A 14297-nucleotide genomic window follows, 5' to 3' on the forward strand; every position below is an offset into this window, starting at 1 on the left:
TTACAGCATGCAAATGCACCCGCTACTCGCATCTGATCCAATCGTTCGGGCAGGGCGGGCCGCGAACTACCGTTCATGCACGCTTGAGCCCTGGTTGAATGTGGAACTAGGCCGTGAGCACGGAAATGCATCCCCGAGGATGACTTCAGATTTCGAGGGGGGGAGATACTGTCTCTGCTCTTATTGGGGCTGGGCTTTCTGGCTGCAGCTGCAGAGGTTTCTGCAGCTGCAGCTAGCTGATTTGGGGAAGGAGTTAGATGCTCACGAGGATATGGAAACTTTTTCTCTCGGCAACTTTGGAAGAAACGCATTGTGTGGATGTCATTGGTGGGCCAAGTGGTTTGGAGATGGACACATCCTACCTAACTAAGGGAGCTTGGGGCGAGAGCAGAGTTTCTCTCCAATGACGTTGAGGAAGGCTATTCGGTCGGTGAGAATAGCATGCAAGGGGGCTACAACATAGTTTGCATCCCGCGGGAAGAGGTGACGTTCGAATGCAGACTCCTGAATATCATCACAATTGACCGAACCAAGAAAAGCGATATGGGAGAGCGCTTTTTTTTTCAATCTGGAGGGGTTCCTCGTGAACCTATTACATTGTACTCTGTATGAAAATGTATGATGACGGATGAGGGGTAAATGCAATCTCATCACACACAGCAATTCTGTTCTCATGCGCTACCTAAATTCCGATCTGAACTGTCTGGGTTGAAGGAAGCGTCCAATCATGTTACAGACCGTTCCTCTGTAGCTAGTTTGGCAGATTGTTCTGCGATCTCGAGCACTAGCCCCACGAAAGTGACAAATGTATAATCCTAACCTTGGAAAGTTGTCCATATGCAGGGTGCTCGATATAGCTGCGCACCGCCACAGACCTTTTACCAGCGCCACAAGGGAGGGGGATCTATCACATTGACAGATCTGCACAGCTCAGCCACCTGGCTTCTGGTCACCGAAATACTCCGGGCCCCTAAAACATCCTGGTTAACTAGTCAAGAAACCCACTAAGCCATGCACCGCCATCCATGAATGGATAGGGGTTTGATATCATTTCCGGGGGGTGGAGGATGATCCTCGGGAGGATCCCCAATTGACCGTCAATCTATGAAGGTTTGAAACCCGAGGGATATGTTGGATTTAATTTTGCTATCACACTGTCGATCATACCTCAAGATTTCTCGGGGGTTTGTGCCCCATTCTATTTCTCCTTCTTATTTTTGCACACCTGGGCACTGTGTGGTTGTTGCAAGGTCCGATAATTGAGATTGTATTTCCGGCGTAACGGTTCACATGAGATCCAATCAATAGTCGGATGGGGCGGAGGGATCCGTGCGGGAAATACGTTACGGATCGACCCAGGGGTCATCATGGCAGATCCCCCGAATCTTTTACTGAGTCGATCTGTATGCAACATAACTACAATAGCCTAAATATGTACTAAAGTACGAGAATGGGCTTTGTTGTACTTTGTATTCCGTACTTCGTATATTAGCAGTTGAAGGAGTAGAAAATATCAGAAATCGGGAATTCTCGGCCAGACTGGAGTGATATCAAACTGGTCCGTGTCCACGCTGCTCAGATTTGTCTATGATGTACTCCGTACTGTTCTCGCCATCACCTTGGACCATGAGACCATGAGACCATTTTGTTGGTGCGTTGGTGGGGCATGATGTGCCAAGACAAAAGTGAGCACAATCGCCCAAAGAGAGGAGTCATGAAGCCATCGGATGTGATGTGATGTCCGGACACCGATACGCGCCCTGATGCACATGAAGCTTGAATTGGAAACCTTCTAGGTTTCTACATCGTCACAATCACATCCATCACAGCATTACTTCCAAAGAGCAGGAACAGTGACACACCGCGAGACAAAGTTTGAGAGAATCCAAGAGCCACGTTGTGTACGAAGTACGAAGTACTCCCCTATGATCTACCTAGTCCGTGGGGCTGCTAGTAGTCTCAAACAAGGTCTTTGCTATGGGTTTTTCTCCGGATCGATCCCTCCATATTAACAATCGCTCCACCATAGTCTTTTGATCTATATGACTGGCTCACAGAGCATGATCATCCTTGGATCACTATAGCGTTGGCGGCTTTTTGGGTCAGATCATGCTACCAAATAGAGTAGTCAAGGGAGTAGATCACTAAATTGAGGGCGAGGGGTGCTCTTGTGGCTTATAGCTCGAGCAGAGGTTCCGCTAGACCGGTTCATTGTTGCCTTATTCTCTCCGGGTGCCACTATCCATATGCCAACGTCAGAGTTTGGGCTCCCTATGCGATCCTATCACGGTAAAAGACAGGCGTTTGAGGGTCTCTCGACTCCATAGTTTAAGATTCGTCGCCCAGAGATCTTTAGTGTTTTTGCTGTCAATTGCTCCGAACAGCCAAAGTAAAAGATTCTAAGATGTCCTATAGCACTCCGTACAATATACAATGCACACTGTACGGATTAGCTGTCTAAGTATCAAATTACGCGTGAGATGAAACGTAGTTGAGACAAAAAAAAAAAAAAAAGGGAGCATTGCGCCTTGGGCAGCGGTCTCCGGATGCCCGGGCAGTGATCATCTTTAGGCGCATGTGCGTGTCAAGGGGGTGGACAAAGTTGGCTGCAACCCTCGTGACTTGCGTGCATCGAGCGACTTATTCCAAGACGTTTAGCGCTTGTCGAGCAGGGTCCAACCAGAGGCCCGGGAAAAGGCAAGATGGTGTCACACACCTGGAACATGGTTGGAGCCTAGAAGAAGCCGAATAACAGGGGGCACATATTATGCCCCAGATAGGGGGGCGCCACATCCAAAGAAAGAGATAAAGAAAAAAGCTCGGCAGATCCTTGAGTGATCGACGGGGGATCTGTCGACTATTGATGTTTAGTTTGTCTTGGCCGCTGCCATGCGCCCGCACTAGTATAGATTTGTGCTAGCGGGAAGGGGAACCTGGTCAGAGAGAGGCAGTTACAGATAGCTGATACTTAGTTGCTTCAGGAGTCAATAGTCTACGGAGTATTATACAACGTACCTTTGTACATAGAGTATGGAGTAAATATCATCGTTCTCCATCATTGTAACGATCCTCGAATCATATAAGGGTATCATTGTACCGAGGGACTGCGTCCGATCGTCTGACCCAGAGCACCGGTCTCCGGTCACCCTGGTACAGGGAACACTTGGAAGCCTCGGCCGGGATATTTAGGGAGTAAATGTGACTATTTACTACCTAAAACAGATTGATTATGCAAGTTTGATCACGGTACGGAGTACTCTGTACCGATACCTACAGCTTTATAATGTCTTATGTGTAACTTGTAGCTACAGGCTACAAACATACATACATACTCGGTACTTCGCACAGCATACAACATTGCACGTAAATTAGGTGCTTGCTAGTAGATCCGCTGGTTCTTCTCTCCAAATTAAATTCTTCTACGGAGTATAGTGGACATGATTTTCTTTGCAGCGATAGGAACCTCCTGGGATCAGACATGACGCTAATGCAGGAACTGGGATTTTTTGCGTTTGTGTTTTTTTGGTTTGTAAAATTCGCGGAATACTAAGATGGTTGTGCCGAAGCCTTGAGGGGACATTACAGGGTGTATCACATCGTATATTGTATATATTAAATTACCGCGGGAGACATCCGACCCAAACTCGGCTCTCCGCACTTGAACCCTGGCTCACCTTTGTTTACTCCGAAGCTTACTACCTACCTAGGTAATCGATGTACATTACATCGTAGGTATCACCAATGCTATACAACATAGAGTATGTTGTAGCAGGTATGGGAGAATATAGACCGGTATTTTCCCATGAATATTCATAAGAGATCCGAATGGGTTAGAAAGGGCTCCATAGAGCCTCGTATGCCTTAATTCTTTCTTTCTTTTCTTTTCTTTTTTTTCAGTCACACGTCCATGTTAGAATGAGTTCACGAGGGGGAGTCTGGACGGGATCGGAATTATGTTCTGGGCCAACTCTATTCTGGAAAGGAAACAAAATTAAAATAAAAAAAAATATCCATGATAAAGGATACATCGTAAATAAGAATAAAATAAAGAATATTCAAATCAAATAAAAATGTGACTCTGATGCAAGAATCAGGCCGCCACCCCCTACCGAGCGGGCGGTAGCGCGACTCCACGGGCTAAAAAAGGATGAAATACGGTGGGGGGTAATTCAGCCTTCAATTTGTGTGGGTATTCTTCGCATCATTGGATTGTGTACTCCGTAGATGGGGGAAGAGGAAGACGATCCCAGATCTGAATTGCTTTTCCTACGTTGTATATTCTTTTTGATTATTCTTAATATATATTTTTCATAAATTAAATATAATTCTTTTTATATGTGTTGGTATACTTGAAGTACCTCGTACTCCGTACTCCGTACAGGTACCCGCAATCCCGGTACTCATAGTAAATAAGTCTCATGTACCCAGTACTCCGTACAGGCACAGACCTTTTACAAGATTGTTTCATCTGGTTACAACCCGTTACTGGACAATACCCGCCCACCACCCAATCATACCAAGCTCTTCGGCAGCTGTGTATCGCGCTTTACCAGCCGTCACCCCCGATCTTCCCCCCAGCGCCTTCAAAGTCCATCTTTCTTTCTCTTCATCCTTTTTCTTCCCACACAGTCTTTTCTTTACGTTCCTTGGGCTCTTTCTTTGCTTTTTTTTCTTGGTTTATTTTTCCATGCACACTCTTTTGGGTCCCAATTCCCGAGTCTCTCCTTAATATCGACCATTATCACAAGCTACCACTGCTCATTTCTTTTTCTTGAATCACGGACTCCCCGTACTGCCACTCTTTACATTTACAAGCTCCCCGTCTCCATCGCCATAGGTTGACCAAACCGAATCTACTTCATGATATAGACCTCACTCCTCGAAGCTGCCACTTTCTTGTGCAGCATCTCCCTCCCCGTCTCTCTCTATCTCTCTTGCGCCTCTCCCACAACTTCCTCTCTCCTATACCTCCCTCCTTTCCTCTTCAGATCATGAGTTATATCCACCCCTCATGGAACTACCAGGGCCACCAGGGCATCCCAATGGACCAACACATGGCATATGACCCGTCCATGGTCCCTCCTCCGATGATGCACCACCCTATTGACGGCTATATGTACCCACACCCGCCAATGGAGATGATTGACTACTACCACCAACCGATTATGGACTACGACGAATACACAGAAAATCTGTCTCGACCACGGTTGACCAAGGAACAAGTTGAAACCCTGGAGGCCCAATTCCAGGCTCATCCGAAACCAAGCAGCAACGTTAAGCGTCAATTGGCGGCTCAGACAAATTTGAGTCTGCCTCGCGTTGCAGTACGTAAAACCAAGGGCTGGAAGCTTCTTGTGTACCCAGAGAGCTAATCGGATGAATAGAATTGGTTTCAGAACCGTCGCGCCAAGGCCAAGCAACAGAAACGCCAGGAGGAATTCGAAAAGATGACAAAGGCCAAGGCGGAGGCTGAGGAGGCTGCTCGCCGGAAATCAGAGACCTTGGACCAAATGTCTGGATCTCGAAAAGGATCGATTGCCAAGGAGGAATCGGAGAAATCCGCTACCCCTAAGCAAACACCTACCTCCACATCCAGTGGCCATGCCAAGACAGATTCCACATCCAGCCGTTCCAAGCACCACAAAACAAAGAGTGAGTCAGCAAGAGAAGCAACTTTTGCATCTTTGCAGAGGGCGCTGAATGCTGCTTGTGCTGCCCGGGATCGATTCGGTCGCCGGATCAACCCCCGGAGCAAGAACGAGTCTGTTCCCGAAGAAGACGACGACGAAGAAGAGGCATTGTCCCCTGGCTCAATGCCACCACCAAAAACGGCCACACCAGCTAATGATAATGGAAGTCTTGCCAACATCAACTCTTCATTTTCGGGCTGGTCTGGTATCAAGGAAGGACCAGCTTCGTGGGGATCGGGCGAGCACAGTGAAAATGTGGGATACAGCACTACAGAGCAGACGTCATATTCCGCTTGCCACCAATCAATGGCAGAGATGTCGAATCCTTCCCACTCTGTGCAGCATAACTTGGACGTCTACTCGAACCACCTGCCCCCTCACAGGGAAGAGTGGTCTGAGGACAGGGAGTCACGACACGACAACCTCGTCTACGGCAACATGCAATATCCGATGTCCATGCAGGCACCAGATATCTCGGTCACACGTCGTGAGTCTTCTGATGCGCTGACTGCCTCACTGGAAGGCATCGGAATATGTACTACCGGCCAATCTGGGCTGTCTCAATCTGTGGATCGAGTGGAGGCAAATTGCTGGAAGGAACCTGGTAAGGAGCTTGATCTCGCTGCACGCCGCAAGCGTCCTCGCCCTGCTGCCATTGGCACCTCGGGAACTCGTCCTTTGGTTAACTCAACCTCGATGTCCTCGCTCTCGCCTACCGCTCGTATGCCTAACTCCGGTGCCGGCAACTCGATGAGGCAGTCTAAGTCAGCTCAGAGCCTCAACTCCCGGTATGCCGGTGTGCGGAAGGCATCGGCTGCCCAGCGATCTCCACTCAATTTCACTTTTGCGGATTCTGGGTCCATCAAGAAGGCTGAGAAGATGCTGCGACCATCCCTCTCGACCACTAGCCTAGCTCCACCAACTCCCTTGACCCCGCAAGACCTCCAGCACTTCATGCCTGCCTCTCCCACAGAAAGCAACTACTGCTTGTCTGCCCACTCCACAGCCCACTTCTTCCCTACCTCTCAACCCATGCAAGTTAACATGGCATCACCCCCTGCTACGCCACTGGATATTTACTCCCCCTTCCCTTACCAAAACGTGGCCCCGCCGATGTCGGCTCCGGCTCATGTATCTTCCTTCCCTGAATATATCACATGTGACTCGGTTCCCATGCCGGCCCACAGCTGGGCCGATACTGCTTCCATATCTTCGCCCGAGTACCCGGCTGGTCTCCAGGTGCCGCATTCAGCCACCGTCTCGCCCATGGGTTATAACACGACCATAGACCACAACGGACAGGCCTTTGGCATGGAATCGGTCTCTGGGTCCCCATCTTTGATCTATTCGATCGAAGATACCGACATTTCAGGCTCTGCCGAGCTCGCGGAGAGGAAGCGGACCGAATTTATGATGCACGAATTCCCAGAGCACGATCCCCACTTTGGTGGCCATCACTTGCCATCGATGCAGAAGCCAAAAGCCTACACCTTCGCGAACAACACGACGCCAAGTAACTACCCTTCCTAGGGGCAAGTCTGTTGATCTTTCCCTTACTATGGATGTACGAGAAATGCGCGACAACTTTTAGTGTTTTTGGTCTGGGACGAGTTCACTACGCAAAATTTTCACCTTCACCTTCGTTTTCCTACACTTTCCCTCGTAAGGGAGATGTTGTTTACTGAACTCTCCGTGCGCGGAGAAGCACTGTCACTTTATGTCTTCTATATACTATTTTTTTTTTCGTGTCTCTTTATTTGGGGTGTATTCACCGGGTTTTTACATATTTGGAGCATTCCTTGCATGTTGTTTATTGGCCTGGGATTGTTTTTGTTATTTTTGGTGTCTGATAGGACCTTTTAATTTCTGCCGAGCTCCCTCACGGGAACATCGAGACCTTTTTTTTATATTCTGCTTTTGATTACTTGTCTTTGTCTTTTGACGTCTTTTTTATTCCCGTGATTTGGAATCGGTTTTTGTGGATGGGATTTGAACTTGGATTTGCATATGGCTTTGGCAGCATTCGACTTATTTTGACATTTTCCATGATACATACATTTGTTACGTATCTATACTATCTCATATCTCTCAATCAAAAAAAGGGGTGATCTCTTACATTTTGGCATTTACCCGAAGTAAATCTCCGAACCAAATGATGATTAACCCACAAACAGTTAGGGCTCGGATGTTCAAGCCATTTGTGCCTTGCCCTTTCTAGCTCGCTCGTACAAGCACTATGGACATGTATTCTTCCAAAGTGTACGGAGTACGTACTCCGTACATCGTACAATAATGGATTCAGCACGTGCGCCAGACCATAGGTTGTCGTGTCCGGAACCCTGGATTGCGGAAAAGCGCCACTGGAACACACAGTAACCTTAACTACCACGTGCGCTACAGTCTGCCAAGGTTTATGCTGAATATAAAAGGAACATATTTGGCGATCTCATCTCAAAGAGAAGGAAAAACACAAAACAAACTTGTTTATTGAACCATTGGGATTGAAACCCGCGTATCCCCGTTTCCAATGAGACTCTCCACTCTCGGTTCAGCCCTTGTGGGCCTAGCTGTCGCGCAGGCATCGACTATCAATTATTCTGCGGTCACAGGCTACTTTTTGCAGGATGAGGAATCAACTGATGCCTCTACATTTGACTATGTAAGTGAAGTGCAAATTCCAGCCAATTAAGAATGGTTACACTTCAAAAACTATCTCAATATCGATACCTTCACTGGTCATTATTTGGGTCCACTAACATGTTCAGACGGCGGAGAACTTCGGCCTGATCGACCGCGCATATCCCGCAGACAAAGACTACAAGAAAAACGAGTCTCCAACTCAATGGGAGCGCTTCTACAATCAGGTCACCAATTTGAATGAGCATTCTCCCCCGCACATCGAGTACAAGGTTCTGTTCCTTGGTCGACATGGGGAAGGGTGGCACAATGCCGCCGAAACTTATTATGGCACACCAGCGTGGAACGTAAGTCCCCTGCCTGCCACCTTAACATTGCGCTAGGACCAATCTAACTTTCTCCATTCAGTGCTACTGGTCCGAACTCAGCGGTAATAGCACAGCAAGCTGGGCAGACGCGGCCCTCACCCCCGGCGGTGTCACCCAAGCGCTCATAGCAAATGAGTTCTGGCAAAAGGAGATAAATGAACAACGAATCCACACCCCAGACCAGTACTATGTCAGCCCATTGACACGCACTCTGCAAACCGCCAACATAACTTTCGGGGACCTGGACCTGCCCAAGCACAGCGCGAAATTCAAGCCGACCATCAAGGAACTCTTCCGCGAAGGAATCAGCATCCACACCTGTGACCACCGCCGTAGTCGCAGCTACATCCACGACCTGTTCCCGCACTGGTCGATTGAGCATGGGTTCACCGAGAAGGATGAGCTGTGGAATGGCGTGACGGCTGAGACTAGTGGCGCGCAGGATGTTCGCAGTGCCCAGGCATTGGGACAAGTTTTCTTTACTTTGTCCAAGAAGAAGTCGTTTGTGTCTATTACGTCGCATTCTGGTGAAATCTCGTCTATTTTGAGGGTTATCGGACACCGGACCTTCAGGCTGAGCACCGGTGCTGTTATTCCGGTGCTGGTCAAGGCTGAAAGGATTGGAGGCAAGGCTCCTGCCACCTCCTCTGTGCCTTGGGAGGTGAGCCCACACTGTACAGAGCCTCCGGTTACATCGGCTACGGCTTGTGTTTGTCCTTCCAGTGCAGCACCTGTTACGACGCCTTTGGCTACCGGGTTCTAAAGTGATTTGTATGCTAAATTAGGTAGATGGTTTTGCATGTACGGGGTAGGCCCCGCGTACAGTCAAATGAAGCAATTTGTGATAACACTTGATATAACCGAGGACAAACATGTGCAATACAGGAATAATCGGCTGGTTACGCGGCCTTGTCCTTCCTTGGCTGGTGACGTAGATCAGTAATATGTTCCAATTGACTTGAGATGGTTCCAAGGTTAGTATAAGGGACGTTATATTCAAGATTCTTGTTCAATGTCTTCTAGATGTTAAATATTATTTACGATATCTTCATGTCTTTTTAATCTTTGTTTAATTTTTTGGTTCGATGTCTTTTCAGATGTTCCCTCTCCCCCTCTAATGGTGTTTGGCCTAGCCCCTCATGCGGTAAAAAAAAAACTTGAAAAATGTCGGTCCACAAGTCATACATAACATCATAAAATCAAGTGGAAAAAAACTTGAAAACAAAAAGAATCGTCCCCGGGAAGGCTTGAACTTCCAACCTCCCGATTAACAGTCGGACGCGCTAACCAATTGCGCCACGGAGACTTGATTGTGGCAAAGGTCAGTGGGGATGGCTTCATTAGTGGAGACACAATGGCTTTGTATCAGCTACTGCCGAGAGTATGAATAAATCAAAGTCAGTGCTGTAGATAGGAAGAGAAGTGAGATATTTAGGTAGAACTAGGATGTACCTAGTATATTATATACATAATGCGCTACAGTTACAATTATTAGAAAATAAGTACCTAGATAATATGTGTGAATAACAAAACCTTGGAACTTCATGAAGCTCCGAATGCTTCCAAGGGCCATATTTCACTGTGATTGGTTCATCCTTGGCTCTTATACTAACTAGCTAGGTACCTAGGTACACCTGGGCAGTGTAGGTCACTTCCAAGGTTGGAGGTCGCTGCGTATTATGTTAGTATTGTCCTTCTCATATTCTTTGAGCGTGGATATACTTCATTCACTACTACATCTTGTTATATTCCTACGCACCCTCATTTTTTTCCGCCTCATTTCAATGGCGGAAAAAATGGCATCCAACAAGGCGGTGCAATCAGCACTCTGCTTGCCTGAGGGTCAGGCTACCATAAAATACTTGCATTTATCAAAACAAACCTTCACCTTTTGTTTACCCTTCTGAAAGCATATTCTGGGCACTCCTGGTGACCTCCTGATACGTGCCGCGCTGTTCCTGGATCTTTTCTGGTTCAATTACAGCAATGAATCCATCGCAGGCTCAAAGTCCACCCTCGTCGCGGCTGTCTGCGATGGCCTTGAGCAGCTCGCCATCTGTGCAGCTGGCCGCGATGGCCTTGAATAGCTCACCCTCAGAACGGCTGGCTGCGATGGCCCTGAGCAGCCCACCCGTTCAGAAGCCTTCACGTGGTGTCCCTACTGAGTTTTCCTATTCTCACACCTCTTTGTTTGATGAGGCTTCCCCTCCTGGGACTCCTCACTTGGCTGAAAGTCCTTCCCCCACCCCGAGCCTTCCTAATACACCTTCCCCGCTCGACAGGCGCCTGTCTAACAATTTGAATCATCCTCCTTCGCGGACTCAACATGATGACGCGCGGTCTTATCAACCCTCTGGCGCGTTTCGGTACTTTGCACGGGAGCCATCGCTCCCGTATGAAGCGTGGGAAACAGTAAGTACTACACTGGGTCAAATTAATGGAGCATAGACCAATTCCGTCAGCTAACTTGATCTCAGGTCTTCTATGCTATGCTTACTGCTCAATCATGTGAGGAATTTGATTTCATTTATGGGGATATCTACGAACACCCGGCAACCAAAAAGACCCTTTCGAATTTGAGACTGGTGAACCGAATCTGGAACCGGATTGCGGCTCCTCTTCTTTTTCGACACATCCAGGCCGTCGTCGGATACTCTGCTGGTCGGCCTCTTGATAGCATCCTAAAGATTTCCGAAAGCCCACACGCCCTTTACGTACGCGATGTTCGTTTTGGTTTTGTGGGATCATGGCTGCCCGGACTGGATTATGATCGGTACATCGACGACCTGGCAGCAGGAGCTCTTCCAATCCTCATCAGTCGTTTCCAAAACATTCAAACATTGCGGTTGCAAACTCCCACCGTGGTGGACACATTCAGTGAAGAAGGACAACTCAAGCCACCGATGCTTGCCAAGCTGACAAATTCTCTTGTACATACTTTACGCTTTGTGCCTGTCCCGAGACTGAGATGTCTCCATATGTCTATGCCAACCACCGCCGAATTTGCTCGTTTCTTTGAGTCGAACAGTTACGCCAGGAACTTCACAAGCGTGTTCGGCCAAATTGAAGAGCTACACATCACCATTAATGACAGCACTGGTCCTGATGGCAGGCGAGACCCGAAATGGCCCCGGTCAGTGATCAAGACCAAGTATCCACTCGATCGATTTTCTCCATATCTCGTCCAGCTCATCTCGTATGCAGAACGAATCCAGGTCTTAAGCCTAGATGCCCGTACCTGGTTTGATGTATCTGATCTGGAAGCAGAGAGCCTCACTAAACTGAGAAGCTTCCGACTTGAAGGTGTGAGAATCAGCGATGAAACTCTCCGGAAGATTTTCATACAAGCTCGCAATACACTACTTCGCATTGAATTGGTCCACGTTCGGCTCATGGCTGGTACCTGGGAAGATGTTTTCACTCATCAGGGACTTCCTCCCTGGAAACTTACTTGGCTTCGTGTTGATGGATGTGGCTATTCGATGACGGGTACCAGCACCCAGTACGTTAGTTATTCATTCTCGCACTACCCAACAGCACTCTGGACTCTCCATGGCCGGGACTGGTTGGCTCTTACACAGTGGAGATCGGTGGTGAATGCAAACCGTCATCATAAGGGACTGCCTAGATGTCCGCATTGCTATTTCCCACCAATCAACCCAGTCCATAACCCTAATTAGGGATACATAGTGAGCAATATTTACAGAAACAAAGATGTCACAGGGGGCGATATCATGATTTGTGACTGCTGTTCTTGATTTCTGGGCTCACTGTCCGGGATGAACTTTCCGAGGTTCTTAGGGTTTTCCCTTAACTGACTACGGGATGTGCGTACTCCCCTTTCTTCTTTACCTGGTCGTCTAGATCTCCAGGATTTCATGTATGTAGGAATTTTCCCTTAATTCTGCGTCTGGTCGTCTTGATCTCCATGTGCTTTCTTTTTCTTTTACCTCCTCCCTTTTTTCTCTGATGATTCGTTCCCTAACTTGGTTGGTGGGTTTGCGGTATCATAGCATCGTGGTTCAAGGGCATGGCTATAAAATAGCGAGTAATAGAAGCTAGAAAGTCCCTGGATTATTTAGTTAGCAAATAATTAGTTGGTCATTTGCACCTGAGGCCCTGCGCACTTGAACCAGACGGATAGTATTGCTCTACCAAATTTCATACACTCGCGAAGTGGAACTCTCCCATTTCAGTCCCTGGATAATTTAGAATGCGATGGTGTCCCGCCTTTTCTTCTTATCTTCGTTTTTGTGCTTCTCTCGCTATTTACAACCTATCACCAACTAATTGTAGGAGTCTTTCTTCAATTACCATATTTGGATGTCGCTCTTTATCAAATAAGTCTCCGTGGCGCAATTGGTTAGCGCGTCCGACTGTTAATCGGGAGGTTGGAAGTTCAAGCCTTCCCGGGGACGTTTGTTTTTTTTTTGATATTTCTCTTTTTGTTCCCATTCCCTATTTCTTTCATTGCAAATAGACACTTTTAGCACTTGTTATTCCAGGGGTTTTTTTTTTTCTCTTTCCGGGAGTTATTAGTAGGGTGACGTTAATTTAAACTCCATCGTCAAACTTTATTTACTGTACTACATCAGGCGTATCGTATCCATGGATATACATAGCCTTTCTTTACCTAGACATCAAAGGTTATATTATGGCTGAGGCTAATGGGTTGTTGTTTATGTCTCGTTCATATCCAAGAAATGAAGATAAATACTCATTGATGCAGGCAGGGTCTGATTCTGGGATATGGAAGACAAGAATACCGCTTGGCTGTTATATGGTCTATGGCTATGTAATCCCACTTCGTGGACTGAATAACCCAGTTCTATATTACTGTTACTCTACTTATTGCCTGGTATAGATCTGTCTTATTGGATTCCGATTATTTGGAGGTGCCAGTAAATGGGGATAGTGGGTGGGACTTGGTTGATGTTAAGTTGTGAATATAAGAAAAAAATACTTAGCTGATCCCTCGTGTTGTCATTGCGGTTTTTGTGTATTACTCGAGGTATATACGTATAGGCCTTGGTTTCTTAGCGGGGTATAGTCAATAATTTATAATGCCGATTCGTGAAGTCGTTCTGATTTAGGTAGGTCTGTTGGTTTATCTGGTTTACGTCGTGGTGATGGTAAGTAGCACAACCCACCTAGTATCTAATTTAAGGCCCTAGGCTTGTTGTATGTAAAAGAGGTATCCAGGGTGTGAAAGCAAATTTAGCAGCACTCGAGTATATGCTACTTACCTTAAGATTCGCAGGAGGGTAGGTCACTCTTACTCCCTTGGAGCGAAAACTCCAGCGGTCCCCTGGTGCTTAACGCGACCCCTTCTAGCTGGTCAGCTCTCATTGTTACCTCCATATCCTAGTTTGTTTATATGGCGCTAATATGCTTACTGGTATATAGTATATATGACACCGAGAAGTGTGAGCTATACCTAGTGACCGTTTCGTTGGTTATATGTTGGGGCTATCGATCGATACAACATATCCCTTTCTTGTACAATACGGGTCTATCATTTATCTCCCTGTTTATGATGTCTACTGTATTTTTTGCCCTTTTTTTTGCTCTGTGTGTCATTTTCATGTGGTATTTGGTGGCT

General features: G+C 47.1%; 4 protein-coding genes across 4 annotated transcripts; all 4 read left to right on the plus strand.

The window, feature by feature from the left end:
- Positions 1–441: 441 nt before the first annotated feature.
- PEX2_100690 (uncharacterized protein) lies at positions 442–612 on the plus strand (the record flags this gene model as incomplete). The annotated part of the gene is made up of 1 exon (XM_016747339.1): positions 442–612. The coding sequence occupies one exon, from the start codon at positions 442–444 to the stop codon at positions 610–612; it is 171 nt and encodes a 56-aa protein (XP_016601814.1).
- A 4379-nt stretch (positions 613–4991) lies between these two features.
- PEX2_100700 (homeobox domain-containing protein) lies at positions 4992–7220 on the plus strand (the record flags this gene model as incomplete). The annotated part of the gene is made up of 2 exons (XM_016747340.1): positions 4992–5324; positions 5385–7220. The coding sequence occupies 2 exons, from the start codon at positions 4992–4994 to the stop codon at positions 7218–7220; spliced, it is 2169 nt and encodes a 722-aa protein (XP_016601815.1).
- Positions 7221–8217: 997 nt separating this feature from the next.
- On the plus strand, positions 8218–9458 carry PEX2_100710 (phosphoglycerate mutase family protein; the record flags this gene model as incomplete). The annotated part of the gene is made up of 3 exons (XM_016747341.1): positions 8218–8349; positions 8456–8674; positions 8736–9458. 3 exons carry the CDS (start codon positions 8218–8220, stop codon positions 9456–9458), a joined length of 1074 nt encoding a protein of 357 aa, XP_016601816.1.
- A 1223-nt stretch (positions 9459–10681) lies between these two features.
- On the plus strand, positions 10682–12292 carry PEX2_100720 (uncharacterized protein; the record flags this gene model as incomplete). The annotated part of the gene is made up of 3 exons (XM_016747342.1): positions 10682–11107; positions 11173–12197; positions 12277–12292. 3 exons carry the CDS (start codon positions 10682–10684, stop codon positions 12290–12292), a joined length of 1467 nt encoding a protein of 488 aa, XP_016601817.1.
- Positions 12293–14297: the final 2005 nt, after the last annotated feature.

The sequence above is a fragment of the Penicillium expansum genome (assembly GCF_000769745.1).
Source record: "Penicillium expansum strain MD-8 chromosome Unknown contig355, whole genome shotgun sequence".
Lineage (NCBI taxonomy): Eukaryota > Fungi > Ascomycota > Eurotiomycetes > Eurotiales > Aspergillaceae > Penicillium > Penicillium expansum.